Raw genomic sequence first — 15137 nt, forward strand, 5'->3', positions numbered from 1 at the left:
ACACTCCATCACTTCATATAACATCAGGGAGCTCGGAAATGGCAAAATACTGCAAAATAAAGTCTCCATGAAGCAACCTCGGGGCTAACATTTTTTAAATACAAATATCCTCCAGTATCTGTTTAAAAATTTCCACTTTGGATTGCCTGGCTGTAAATCGGTCTTTAACATAATGCGGCTTACAGAGGGATAGTCTGATAACAATGGTCCAGTAAACACTCAGGAGCTGCAGGTGGAGAGAGAGAGAGATGGGATAGCGCTAATTAAATCAGTGATGGATAGAGGTACCTTTACAAGCATGATTTGAAGATACAGATGAACCCGGAGACAGCAAATGCATGCACAGTTGTCACTGTGAGTCTTCTTTGATGGGTGAAACGTTAGCTGGGAGATAATAAAAGCGGCGACATGATAAAGAGCAACTCATTATGCTGTTTTTAAATCAGCAGCGCTTTCTAGTTTTCAATGACCTTTGACAAGTTTTGGGTTTTTTTCCCCCCTTTTATCGCCTGACCTCCTTCTCTCTAAGTCTTATTCTGCTCGTCTCAAGTAGTTTTTCTGCTGTTGATATAGCTCGTGTCAGCTCTGCCGCCCTCTGTCCTCTGTCTTCTTTTTCTTTCATACTGAGTCACGGCTTCATTATTGTTTTTATCAGTGATGACAGATTAGTCCCTGTGATACGATTGATTGCTTGAAGCAAAACCCCACCCCAGGACTCGGGTGGCTGTCAGGGTTTGTATCTGTATAGCTAAGTGTGTGCGTGTTTTATGCATGGGTGAATGAGAAAGAGGGATAAAGTCAGTGTGAACTGGTAGACAAGTTACGGTTTGGTGATAGTATTTGACATGGCAGTACTAGAACTGTAATTTATTTTACTCACGATGACTAGAAATCCTAAAAGAACCCATGATGAAGCATATATTTCTCAGTCCAAATCTTTATTCCATTGTTTTAATATGTGGTATGATTCTGGAGAGTTCTGATGACTCTAGAGTATGTGTAGGAGCACGGGGAACAGGAAGAGGGGAAACTCAACAATGATGCTCTGACAAAGACGAGAGGAAAGACAGGATTATAACCCTGGAGTGGGAACAAGAGACAGGTGAACGCAATTCAGTCACACAAGCCTAAAGACTGGTCTGCGACTCCATGGCAACCACTAAAGAGAAGGGTGTTTATCCCCACCGTTTGGCAAGTAGGGGTATACACGTTAAGTGGTAACTTAGATTTCAAAAGGCTCAGCTTTTACTTTGAATGCGAATGGTGTCTGTTTACATTTACTCGTTGAGTAGTTGGCGAGTTTTCCCTGAGAAAGTCGCTAGCAACCTGCAAGCAACCAAAGGTACCAAGGGGGTTCTTGATGCAGCACCTTCTCTGCAGCTGAAACATGCTTTTTTCCCCCCCCTTCTAGCGACCAGTTGCCAGCTGTTTTCTTGATCTGTGGGCCTGAGACCTCCAGTGAAACTCATGTTTGATTTAGACTTTTGCGATGAATCTTCCAGCGTGACGTCGGCCACATGAGCTATGCAAGCTTCCCACATCATTGTCATTACTATTCATCACATGAATGGCTGACGTTCATGCTTGTGCTGGTGCACTATGTGTTAATTACCTTGTGGTTGTGTCCTGGTGTTTGGTAAGTGGTGCCAGACGTGATAGAAACAAGTAAAATGTTGGGATTTATTTCTCCCCCCCTTTGGGTCCTCGCTTTTTGTCGTTATATTGACGCCATGTTTGCAATTCCTTGGAGGTCCAAGTCGGATTATGATGTGAGGTTTCAGAGGGGTTTACAATTACAACATACCTAGTGTGCAGATTTAACACAGAAAAGAAAAAAGTGGCAGGAAATGGACAAATTGACTGTCCTAAACAGGCCAGGCACAACGGTGGGCTGCACTGATGTGACGAGTGGTTACATTTCCAGGGAGGCGGCCGTGAGGTTACAGTGCAGGGTTTCAGAGGGGTTTGTGCATGTGGCTTTAACACAGAAGTATAAATCGCCTCTGGCAGACAATCACAGCAGAGGCAAAGGAACAAAAGCAGCAAGTGAAATCAAAACAAGACACAAGAGAAAACTAATCTTTAAAGTAACACTGAGACATGCAGTCAGAGACAGGGGAACCACAGGAAATACTAGAAACACAAACAAATAGTGAACACATATAACGGAGACAAAATAAATTACACTAAATACATTATAAAAGATAATTCCTGCAAAAGTTTTTCACCCCTTGCCTCTCTGGGCTTCCATACCTTTTAATCCCAGCTTAAAATGTTTTCTTGTGCCTTTGATTCACTTTGACTGTCACTGTGGATCGTCCCTCTGTGTAAATAGTTGTCTGGGCATTGTGTACGCCAGCCAGTTCACTAAAGCCCACGGTGGCTTGAATGTGGAAAGTCTCAACTCTTGGCCTGGAGATTTGGTATTACTTTGATGCAACAAACCCGCCCACCCACAAACACACTCGCACACAAACGCCGCTCAACTTTCTCTCTGCCATCGTTCTCCTTTTTTGTCCATGTGTCTCTCTTTGTCTCCACATTGGTAGACCTCTATCTTTTTTTTCCTTCTATTATTTCTATTTCTATTCATTCTTCTTTTGCGCTGGTTTCTCTCCTTTTTGTTTTTCTGGTGCTCGTACCATCATACACACTCTAACAGACAGATGCGCACACAAACACTGAGGCACACTCATTTTAATGCAGTCACAGAGTGCAATAAGCAGTGTGTGCCCTTCACCATCGCGGGTCAGACTAGCGCCTGTTCAGCCGAAGCTCTGGGCAGTGTTTGTTTGGGCGAGCCTGACAACACTGGTTGTTTTGGGTTCCACTCTACCGGCAGAGAATAACTGATGATTCTCTCAGCTAAAAACAACCCTGCGCAGTCCTTTCTTTCACCTGACCTTGAGCTTGGAAGAAAAGGGAGCATTTCATCACGTGTATCTGGCTATGAGATTGGCACTCTTTCTTTTCTTCTTCTTGTTCCTTTACTTCTAACCAGACTCTCTTCATAGTTGCACAGCACATGCTTAATTTTATTAAACCTCCTTCTCTCTTTCTCTTAGTTTTTTTTCCTGCCTGCTTTCAATCTATCACTGCATTTTCTCCAGCCCGTTATCACCATAGCAACTGTACAGTTGTTCACTTTGTTACCCCAGGTGCCTTTTTCCAACATGCACACAGGCACTCACACGAGCATGCACATTCTTGCATAAACACAGTATGATTCTGGTCTTTTAATTTAATTGTAGTTTCATTGTTTTTCTCTGTTGGTGTTTTTGAGGAATTTAATTCCCCCCAGTGATGTCTGGGGACCGTTTTGCTGTTATCTAGTGTGTGATTGTGGAGCGCATAAATACAAATAAAGAAAATAAATAAATAAAAAGTAAAACGATGAACAGAAAAACAATTCCTGATGGAGCTTTGCTGACTTAAATCATTAAAACATTTCAGTTCTCCAATCTGTTCGTGTTAAAGCGAAGATCTGACATTCAGTTCCGAAGTTTTGCTTCGAGGAGGTTCGTGCTACTTTTCCCAGTAAGAGACCTGCGACTGCAGCGGAGCGCTGAGATCAGACCTGACAGGATAATGGAGTAGGCTGAGGTCACACCTCCTGTCTGGTGAACTTCCTTAACCTCCACAAAGTGTCTCTCTGTTAACCTGGGCCAGGTGAACCTTAAAGAACCTTTTGCTGTTGGTCCCAATTCTCCTGACAAATTTCCCATGGAAGTACTTTTAACTTTAAATTATATAAACACTTAAAAAAGGTTGCCTGTTGATATCACTGTGTCAGATTAGGCAACATGAAAGTCATACGATTCCTGGCAGAGATTCATGGCTGACTACACGCTGCAGCCATCTGGGACTGAGCTGCATCGGACTGACTTTCTTTTGTTCCATCTGGCAGCACCACCCTTTTTTAGCCTTGCCATGTTTTTTGACAGCTGAGGATTGGGCAGCACAGTGCTGCTGTGTTTAGCACTGTTGCTTTATAGTAAGAAGATCCTAGACTTGTCAGCTGCCTGGGGGCCTTCCTATGTGGAAGTGCAGAAAGTGAGTGACCTGGCAACGTGGATCAAGATGGGTGAGACTAACTTTTCTCAACTTCCAGGCAGAGCGCGGGATACTGTTGATTGACATGTTTAATGGCAGTAAATACATTAGAGGGTTACCCAGGCAACCATAGTCTAGAATGTCTGCAAGCAAACAGCAGTCGGCTTCAAAGCCCCGAAAAGCGAGTTCCTTCCTCGCTTCCTACATTTGTCTGTATTAGCACTGCAACAGTCTGGCAACCAGCCTCTCACCCCGTGACCACTGGGGTGTGCTACAGCCCCTCAGTGACCCCCAAATTGCATAAAGAGAAGAAGATGGATGGATTGCTTTATGTTCCACAAAATTAGTTACAGTCACACATGTATGCATGTTTATACATACAACTAGAGTTATTTTGGACAGGGTAAATGATGAGGTCATTGTTTAATAACTTTCCAGCACTGTATTTCATAAATTGGTTAGCAGCTTATACTGAAGAGACACTACTGTCATCCTCTGCTGCCACATGTGCTGCAGACAGTGCCGAGAGTGTTGTAAACAATCGAATCTGAGCAGTTCTGCAGAATAAAGTATAGGATATGATTACCCAAAACATCCCGAACTGGAAAAGTGTTTTTTGCCATCCATCCATCCTCTTAACCACTTATCCAGTTCAAGGTCACGGGGTTGCGAGTCCAGATGTCCAAACGCAAGGGGTGGGGTACACCCTGGACAGGTTGCCAGTCTATCCCAAGGCAGTTTGAAATCACCAATCAGCCTAACATGCATTTGGACTGTGGGAGAAAGCTGGAGTACCCGGAGAGAACCCACACAAGCACGGGGAGAACGTGTAGACTTCACACAGAGAGGCCTCAGCCACCCGGTGGATTCTCAACCCAAATCCTCCTGCTGTGAGGCAACCACTGTTCCACCTTACGTGTGTGGATAGATAGATAGATAGATTATTGTTAGTTATTGTTACTGTTACCTGTTACGCTCTGAGAAACTCAGCAGCAGCAGAAGCATCTTGACTCACCACAGCCAAACCTCCCATTTTTAAGTCCACAGCTCTGTTTGTTAGTATTAATGCGGTTCATCTGATAACACCTTTCCTCAGCACAGTCCTGTATTCAAATAACTGAGAGGGTGTTTGAGGCTAAAAGGATGACCTGTCAAATAGGTTTGATACTTTCAGATGTTTTTATTTTGTGCATTATGCAAGCGTGGTTTTGTGAATTTTATTTTCCAGTGCCTGGGCTCTGTGACTAACCTCCTTACGTTTTTGACTGTCTCTTGATGAACTGTGAATCATGTTTTTCATAGCGGCTTCAACAACAATGAAAACTGAGTAGCAGACAAACAAGTCACCTGTAGAACGCCGCTATTGAAAGCTCCAGTCGATGTTGATGTGCATGTTTGCTTCTAAGCGAACAAAGCAAGTACGAATATCTTTCAGTGTTTCTCTCAGCACCCAGCGATGAATGACTTGACACTTTTAAAAGGCCCAGAGGGCCAAAAACCTCTGTGTAAAGAAACAGCTCAGGATTGTTTTAATTCATTATCTGCATCACCAGATGGAAAAGATTAGAACGCGCCGGTGTCATCAGGTAATATTTAGGCAATATTTAATTTTCAGAATTTATACTGGATATAAAATGACACTAATAGAGATTTTGGGAGAGCAAACAAAGAAAAACGGTCCGGTTGAAGCCAGAGAAACAGTTTAACTTTAAAAATAGTGTTATAGACTAACACAGATGAGATCAGAGCCACCACAGTGTGCTGCTGGTGACTTTTACCACTACATGTGATTTGTTTAGCAGCCTCTGAGTTGACAGACCATGAGAGACGGAAAAAAGCAGCTTGATTCAAAGGTGATGTGGAAACAATGGTCCAGCTGGTGAATAGGGATCCCAAGGCTGAACGGGCCAGTCGAAAAAGCCATGCAGTGCTAACGGCAAAGGTTTCCCTGAGATATTAAGGCTTTGTGCCTCATACTCACATCAAGCAACACGGGCCCTCTGACTCTGGTGGAAAAAATGAAAAACATCCATAACTGTGTGTTCACTCAACCAAACTGTGGATTTTTTTTATTTTTTAAATGTGGCAGCGTGGGCCACAATCAAAAGCTGCCAAGTGTGCTGCCTCTTCAAGTGTTTGTACATTTAAATATTATGCATATTAGTGTTTTTGAAACCTAATCACAACAAAGAAAGAAACAACTTGTTGTTCTTTTTCCTTCTTTTTTGTAGATCTGAAACATCTGTACAAGAGAGATCCTGCTAATGGTGTTAGCCATGTTCTATGATTCATGATCGTCTCAAACAGTGTGTAATGTGCAATCGCCTGATTTGCATTGGTTTATACTAGTTGAAAAAAATAATACAAATTAGTCACTTTCGCCAAAAGAAGGTTTTATCTGCACTTCCATCTTCTGTAATGAACATTTGGTGGTGCTTCTTGATACATGCTCAATCATCCAGGTAAGTAAATCCCCAAAAGTGGATTCTGTTCATCTGGACGTAGCGATGTAGCGACATAGCGTTTTCAGCATTTTCCCCAATCTTATAAACAGATTGGGGAAACCTGCAGTCAGCTGAGACTGAAGAAGTCACTTGGATGAGTGATGCAACATTTTTCCTACTGAAAACACTACTTCCAGATGAACAGAATCAACATTTTGGGATCTGGTGGTGCTGTGGATACTGCTAATGTTGGTATTGGTATTGGTTTTGAGCAGGAAGTCCAGGTGGGTTATGCTACGTACGCTTAATTTATTCTATTCTAACTTTAAGAGAGGTTTTGGGGCAAGTATGTGGTGATTTTGAGATACTGATGGTGTTATGATGTCTTATATCATCATCTTGCTTATTAGAGATCGCCAGGCAGTTCAAAAGAGAGCCAGAAAGAGAGGGAGAGAGAAATTAGTTTGAGCCTGTGCAAGTATTAGATTTTGGTTATGATGTGCATCTGCACTTATCTGTGCGCCTTCACTAGTACATTGTTCGGAATCCAAGGTTACTAAACACATTATGTTTTCACGCCCTGCCTCTTCCTGCAATCCTGAGTTAAAGACTCGGGCTGCAAGTACATGAGAAAAAAAATACAATTTTATTACAGCCTTAGCTCCTGAGAAGAGTGGGAGCAAAAGCAAAGAGACAGTGATATAGCGTTAAAGAGAGAAAACCTATAAAAGCTTCAGAAAAAGCAAGAAACTTCCTGGGCTCCCTGTCCACAGATTGCTGGGGAAAGGAGTGAGGAAAAAGCTGGATAAAGACAAAGGCACGGGAACAGAGAGCAGAGAGATGTGAGCTCTCTTCAGTTGCTGTTTGGGTCCCTGGTGTCTGCAGTTCTCTCAGCAAGTCTCTTTTAGGATAAATTCACTGTTCCAACAATTGAATAATGGAGAGGAAGAAGTGTTCATGCAACAATAAGTAGGTAAAAATGGTCTGCAGAATACCCGAGAGAAAAGACAGTCGGGACACAAGGGCCTGACCAAAACGCCATCTTTTTTTACGTCTTTTTTTTTCCTCACAAGAAAAGCCTCGAAGAAAGGCTGGAGGAAAGGGGTAAAAATAGGCATGCTTACTAAAAGAAGAACATGTTAATTAGACTTTTCTGGAACCCTCACGCCACTGAGTCATTCCCCTGCCAATCACACCCTAACGGCTCCCTCCTCTTTCACACACAGGCTTTCCTCCGCCCTCCCTCTGCTGTCATCTCTCTCGCGCTCTTCTTCTGTCATTTTCTTGTTTATCTGATTTAGCGTGTTTGTGGAGAAAAGGGCATTTTTCAATGATGCGGGCCCACTTACTCAGTCAGTGGCCTGGATAATTACACATCCAGCCACTCTGACACATTTCAGAATGATGGAGGCAATGCTGGTGGGGGTTTATCCACCCTCATTTGCAGGCCTTTAATTATAGCTATGTTTATTTTGTGGTGACTGTGGAAATTAGCTAACCTGGTGAACACATTGGAAGAAATGTTGATTTAACATGTTGCAAAGAAATTCTTAAGCTGCAATCCATGTTTTTCTAAGATTCTTGTGTCATAGTTCAGCGGTCCCAACTTTTTTTTTGTGCCACGGACCGGTTTAATGTCTGACAATATTTTCACAGACCGGCCTTTAAGGTGTCGCAGACAAATACAACAAAATAAAATGATACAACCAAGTCAAAATCTGTGGTATTTTGTAAATATAATAATAAATGCGAATTCACTGTGTAATTGTGTAACTTTATTAGCAGCGTCCTCCTGAAATGCGCTAACAACATTGAGAGTAACATCCTCCTTTCTGCCCCTTAATGCTCTCTGGTCGCTATGGTAACGTGTAAATATTTCTTTCAAAATAAGACACACAACTACAACACAGGAAAAGACCCCGGGAAACAGAGTTAGCGATAAAAACCCTGAAAACCGTACATTTCACACCCAAGCCTCAACTTTCGCGGCCCGGTACCAAACGACTCACGGACCGGTACGTGGCCTGGAGGCTGAGCGCCGCTGTCATAGTTGATCAGAAACTCCAAGCTTAAAAATTGGCATGTACAATGTATTCAATACTGTTGAGGAAGCTGGTTAACATTGTATCTATCCTAGCATCAGTTACATACAGTACTGTGGCAAAGTCTTGAGCTACCATTGATTTCTTTTTAATTGGGTAGGAAAATGGGGAACTATGTGCAGAGATTTATTGAAACAAGCATACAGTGAAACGCATAAAAGCAAAAGAAGATTTTATACAATTCTAACAAGCTTGAAAGTCGATATTTGATACGACCACCTTTATTCTTTAACACAGCCTGACTTTCTAGTCAGCGTTCTTGTCATTTCCTTAAGTTGTCTTCAGGAATAGTTTTCCAGGCTTCCTTAAGGCCATTCAAAGCTCTTCTTGGGGGTCGGCTGCCTTTTGTTCTTTTCTCTGTTAAGATGATCCCACAGTGCATCAGTAATGTTGAGATCCAGCATCTGGAGAGACCAATCCACGACTGATATGACTGATGTGTTTTTCTATCCATGTATGCTTTTTACTGCATTGGCAGTGTGTTTGGGATCAAACCATTACATCTGTGTTTTACAGATGGCTGTGGACTCACCCCTCAGGTCCTGTGGCAGCTCGTTGCTGGATTTGTTCTTGTTTCTTTTTTATGTTTGAATGATTCATGGGTCAGTGTTAAATGGATTAACAAATACAAAAATACTCTGAAAATGGTCGTGGTCAAGGACTGAACTGAAAATAAGTGAAAAAGCAGCCAATGTCCAAAGTAAAACTTTAAACTTTCAAAAACTATTGCTCAAGACCGCTTTGAAAAAGAAAGTCAAAATAAAAAGAAATGAGGTGTGACTCGCTGTAATCATCTTACTGTTTTCTGTCTTTGTTGCCCAGGACCCCAGAAGCAAGCACAAGTTCAAGATTCACACATACGGCAGTCCAACCTTCTGTGACCACTGTGGCTCGCTGCTGTATGGGCTCATCCACCAAGGGATGAAATGTGACAGTGAGTATCACCTTGTTCACATGTGTGCATGTGAGCGTGCAGAGCGCGGCCGTGTCAAACACGCTGTGCCGGTTTACGTCCTAGAGCCGCACCTAATGAGAACAGATGGGAATAGGCTGGTACTGTACTACACTCAGACACATCTGCAGCCCAGGCACAATTCACTATCCTGCCCTGCTGAGTCTTCTGTGTGCTCCCATTCTTTCCACCCACGCTCCTCCTTCAAGTCTTCTTCCTTTTCTTTGCATGTATGACCCCGATCCGGCACCATATTTCCCTCATTTAAAGTCTCCTTTCCCTTCCACTTCTTTCCTTCCTTTCCCCTCCACTGTCCCTGGTATTTTCCCCTGATCACTTACTTCCACACCTCTTTTTCCTTCTCCAACAACAAATTTCTCTTTAGATTCTCCCACTTTTATATCCTTCACTGTACATTTCCTGTTCCCTCCTCCCCCCAAAGCCTCTTCATCCATCACCGTGCCTCATTCTCCCTTCCTCTTGTTCTCTCCATCCATCTGTGGGTCTCTGGTGGTGGCCTCATCACAGATGGTAATGGGAGCACACCAGAACAAATTAATGTGGGGAGGCCATCGCTATTACGAGCTGCTTCCCCATCTCTCGTCTCTCCTTGTCTCCTCTCGGCATGTCAGCCTGACAAGCCTGCCAAGAAGAGGAAGGAAGGGAAGAGAGCAGGAGAGACGGATGGAGGGTTAGAGAGAGGAGGACAAAGTGCAGTATATAGAGGGGAAGAAAGGCTGTAAGAAAGTCAGGTGGCACTCTAGCTCATCCCAGGGCGATAATTTAATAATTAAAAACACATTTCTCGTCTGCCTTTTTGATTCGTGACAAAGAGCATCTTTAATTATTAGAATCCAGCAGCCTTTGCTCATGTTGTAACATGATTCAGCACATTTCCTACAACATCCAACCCACTGCTAGTCCGCTGAATGGTGATCTCATCCGCTCACAGGGATTATAGCACATCCATGTGGTGATTACTTATTGACGTTAAAGTACTAGACAGCACATTTGAGAAAGCAAGCGGTGCTTTTAATTACTGCTTTTAACCACTTGAAACAGGCATTTCTGATTACTCTCTGCAATAAATGTTTTGTCATGTTAGCACAGCATACAGCTCTTTGAGGGGCTCTGTCACTGTGATGCCTAAACACAACATGCTTCAATACTCATAGAGAAACTAATTAATATTTCAGTGGAAATATTCTGACTTACAGAGCTTACAAAAGGTGTCCAAACTTGAGCCTTGTATAACTGTTTTATCTGAAAGAGCTGCACTGCTTCACAGGCATCCCCTTTGCACTAGTAGAGTAGCTAAGGGCTTTATCTTTGTCAGTATGTGTCTGAAAGTGACACAACTTACTTTCTTGCCAGCATCTATGTAAGCACAGCAAAGCTTAGGATAAAGTTTAACTTACAATTATTAAATAATCTTGATCTTTTGCTAACTGGAGTAATTCTGTATATCTTCCTGCGTTGTGGTTCTCCTTCTCGAAAATGTATTCTTTTTGTATATTTTCTTCAGGGGCAGAAGATGTTCTTTACATCAGCATCTTCTTTAGTATATGCAAATACAGTAACTCCTCTTACCCTAAACATTTCTGTTATATAAGTATTCAACCTCAAATTCAGCAAGTGTTAAATTAGCATTTAGCAATAGCATGAATTGTTGCATGACTGCACGCATAAGTCAAAAAAAAAAAAGCCAAACACAAAGTCCTTTCCAGATGAAGTCAACCCTCTGTATGTTTGTCTCTGTTTCCTGTCTCTTTCAAGCCTGCGACATGAACGTGCACAAACAGTGTGTGGTCAATGTGCCGAGCCTGTGTGGGACGGACCACACTGAGCGCCGGGGTCGCCTGTTCCTCAAGATAGAGGTCAGCGTAGACAGGCTACACGTCACAGGTTGGTTTAAATTATTGTCTGTAAATCACTTGATTGCACAAAAGTACTCAGTCTCAGAGTTATGTTGGATGTATTCATATTCAATTTTTAACTTTAATCTACCACATGAAAAAGTTACAGCATTTTTCTAGATGTAGGGGAAGTTCAATTAGATATACACCATTGCTGTAGGGTTGGGAAGTTTAGTTGGAGCACCTCATGCTTAATTTATGCTACCACGGTTATGTCTGTTTACAGAGGTATTTGCCCACACGGAGCCTATGGAGAGGTGCTTGACATAAATGATGCTCTGTGTGTTGGTCAAATGCTAATTAGTGGACAAGTTGGTCGGAACAGGAATGGAAGCAGTAACAGAGCTCACTGGGAATGGGAAAAACAAGAAAAACAAGACATCAAAGATTAAAAAAAAAATACAGCATGAAAAATACAGACAGTGGCTGCAGTGACTGCTTTTCATTGCTTGTTTTCACTTCAGGTCTTTGTGGCTAGCTGATGGATCAACAATAGCACAAGCAACAGTTACCTAGTGACGCTTTGTACCATTTTTTTGACACTACCCCCATTTGACAACAGTGGGCAGTCCGAAGCTGCTCATGACTCCCTGCGCACTTCCACTGTTGAACCATAATTTTCCCATTAGACCTCAGTCACATATCCAGTCATCCACCCATTCACACACACATTCACACAGGACAGTGTACAAGAACATCTGTGTGGAATTTGGGTTGGAAGTCTCCATGTCCCAATGGGACACGCCAAACTATTTAAGGACAGCAAAGCGAACATCCTGTGGGACTTAAAAGTTCCAGACGTAAAAAACAAAAACTAAGCTGCTGGCTAACCAACCCGATACAGTGAGAAACATCAGAAGCTGAATAAATGTGGCAAACCCAAGCTGACAGCAACATCAGCAGTTGAAGGAACAAGTAGGCTTGGGTAATGCTCTAGCATGTTTCTGGAGCATTACATGTTTCACTCTTAAGAAGCCAGGATGGATAACTCGCAGACCAAGGCCTTTACCAGAAAAAAAATTGGAAATCCTCCTTGAAGGTTTTCTATTTTGGGGGAGAAAATGGGGGAAACAAATTTAAAAAATCCCAATAAATTTAAACTACAATGTGGTAAAATCGTAATGTTACAAACGGCTTGTCCTGGTAAAAGTGAAAGCTGCATATTAGGATATGTTATTGGTACTCAGTATTGGTAAATTGGTAATGCAGAATGTTTTATATTTGATAAATGGGTTTCTGTAAGTTTCTACATCATCAGTGTGACTCTCCAGCCCCTGAAACACCTTTAAAAGCCAGATATAGCAAAAACATATTAAAAATCAAATTTAAACAATTAAAAATTTAGTTTCAAAAAATTTGATGATTCATGCTCCACAGGTTTAAGTTTCCTCATCATTTTGTTATTTGTACTGTTAGATAACTGAGTCGTATGAAACCCATTACTTACTTTTAAAAGTTTATTTCTCAGCTGCTTTCTTTGGGCTGTTTCCCATCTTTTATTTTTTCTTTTTTAATAAATTTTGAAAAGTTTTGAAAAAGAAAATGATCCACTGCCACTGGGGCGCAATGAATCTTGCCTTCTACGCCACGCTTTGATGTAATCCGCCTTTGAAGGATGCAATCCTTGAACTGGGACACAAATCTTGTCTGCTATTTCCATCGAGAAAAAGTTATTTTGCGATTATTATCTTTATTGTTTTATTACCCAGCCCCAGCTGTAATATAAAGTGTTACCTGATTCCAAATCACACTATTTGACAGAAGGATTTACTTAAAATCAGAATCGTGTTTATTGGCCAAGTATATGTGCAGACACATACAGGGAATTTGGTTCCGGTAGATGGTGGCTCTCAAGCACAGCAATGTAAATCACACACACACACACACACACACACACACACACACACACACACACACACACACACACACACACACACACACACACGTGTCTATATACACACATTACACATACGTACACATACATACACAAAGCTGTGTAAACCAACTATAAATAACTAATCTAAACTTATATACATAAAATACAGAAATGAATAAAAACAAGAGGAACTAAATCCTCTTCAATTTTCCAGCCTGTAACTTAATAAAAACTGTGACTTATGTCTAAAAATAACGTAGCGTGCTACTTTGCCAGCATAAAAATCAACTCTTTGCTGCTTTTATAGCCTGCGTGCATGCGTGTGTGTGTGTGCGTGTGTTTTCAACACCTCCAAATTATCCTATCAGTCATAAGCAGCACCTGGAGTGAAGATCTCTCTGGTGTTAAAAACCCTTTGGCAGTGAGAGAAATGACTGCTGGGTCACTTCCACAACCTCTCTCACTGTCACACTCAAGCACACACACACACACACACACACACACACACACACACACACACACACACACACACACACACACACACACACACATACATGCGCACGCACACACATGCAATAGCCGGGCGAGACAGGGAATATGATTGCTGAGGCCAATAAATAGTTTCTAACTCAGTGCGGCTCAGACAGGAATAACCTGCAGCCACAGCGGGAGCAGAGTGGCAGATGTGATTGACGTGGAAATATATTGCTTTCATAAAAAAGTGTGTGTTCGTTTATAGTGTTCAAAATGGGGGGAAAATGAGGAATATTCAGCATCAGTCTGACATTGATTGTTCGGTCTGCTTGCAGTGCTTTTCAGTTGTTGTTGTTTTACTTTGCAGTTTATTATTTGGTGTGCTGCACACAACATCCAGCTCTTTTGTGTGTATTACTGCTTTGATCTGGTGCACCGCGCTGACAGCTACATGTCCTCTTTTATGTTCTTGTTTTTCGTCTGTCTGTGAATTTGACTTGTGGGATGGTGACGATGGGCAAACAAGGTAGGCTATTAGCCGTGATGATGACAACAGGGATCTCGTTGACATGGTTACCTCAGTCTTTTTGGCTAGACGGACACTGCTGAAAGTGAACGCGTTTGCAGAGACTGCGGCATAGGTGGCTGCTACCGTGCTGAATTGATAAGCCTTCTTTTTCTTCTGCCTTGCTGTCCTTGATTTTATGCTTACACACGCCACAACACCCACCAGCCTTCCAGTGTTTTTTAAATGTGTTTGTGCTACTTCTCACTGAATGTACCACAGTATGCTCTGCAGCACCTGCTACTGGCATTTGTGGCATTTGATATTTTGCTAAAATATAAACTCTGGACTTCTGTGTTTGTTTTCATCATACAGCTGCTCTGCCTGTATTTGTCAGAGCTGCAACATGTGATTATTTCATTAGTCAGTCAGTTAGGTTTGTGCTCAAATCAATCAGACAGAAAAGTCAAGCAGAAAAAGTTGGGACCTGCTATACCTTCTGCAGCTCACATGCTTTAGTTTTTTATTGTTTTTTTAAAGGTTTTATTTTTGGGAAAGTGCATTTAATCTCATTGGCATTGGTGTTACTGTACAGTAGATTAAAGCTATGGATTATTTTCCAGCAATACAATGCATCTGAGGATGGTGGGATTGCACAGCAATACGATGCGGTCTGTCGTGGTGAAGAGAGAGCTGAGTGTAAAAGCGAAGGTCTCAATTTACCGGTTGATCTACGTCCCTACCCTCAGCTATGCTCACGAGCTGTGGGTAGGTGGCTTTATCCAAAGGATGGCTGGACTCTCCCTTAGGGTGAG

General features: G+C 42.1%; 1 protein-coding gene across 2 annotated transcripts in view; it reads left to right on the plus strand.

The window, feature by feature from the left end:
* Positions 1-15137, plus strand: part of prkcab (protein kinase C, alpha, b) — a 130206-nt gene that overhangs the window by 81330 nt on the left and 33739 nt on the right. For both annotated transcript variants that reach the window (XM_085454154.1, XM_085454155.1), the window contains exons 4-5: positions 9422-9533; positions 11328-11456. In XM_085454154.1, coding sequence (XP_085310280.1) covers positions 9422-9533; positions 11328-11456 — 241 coding nt within the window. The remainder of the gene's footprint in view (positions 1-9421; positions 9534-11327; positions 11457-15137) is intronic.

Source organism: Copadichromis virginalis, linkage group LG4 (assembly GCF_057382275.1).
Source record: "Copadichromis virginalis isolate Kocher_CV1m ecotype Utaka linkage group LG4, C_Virginalis_male_GT1.1, whole genome shotgun sequence".
Lineage (NCBI taxonomy): Eukaryota > Metazoa > Chordata > Actinopteri > Cichliformes > Cichlidae > Copadichromis > Copadichromis virginalis.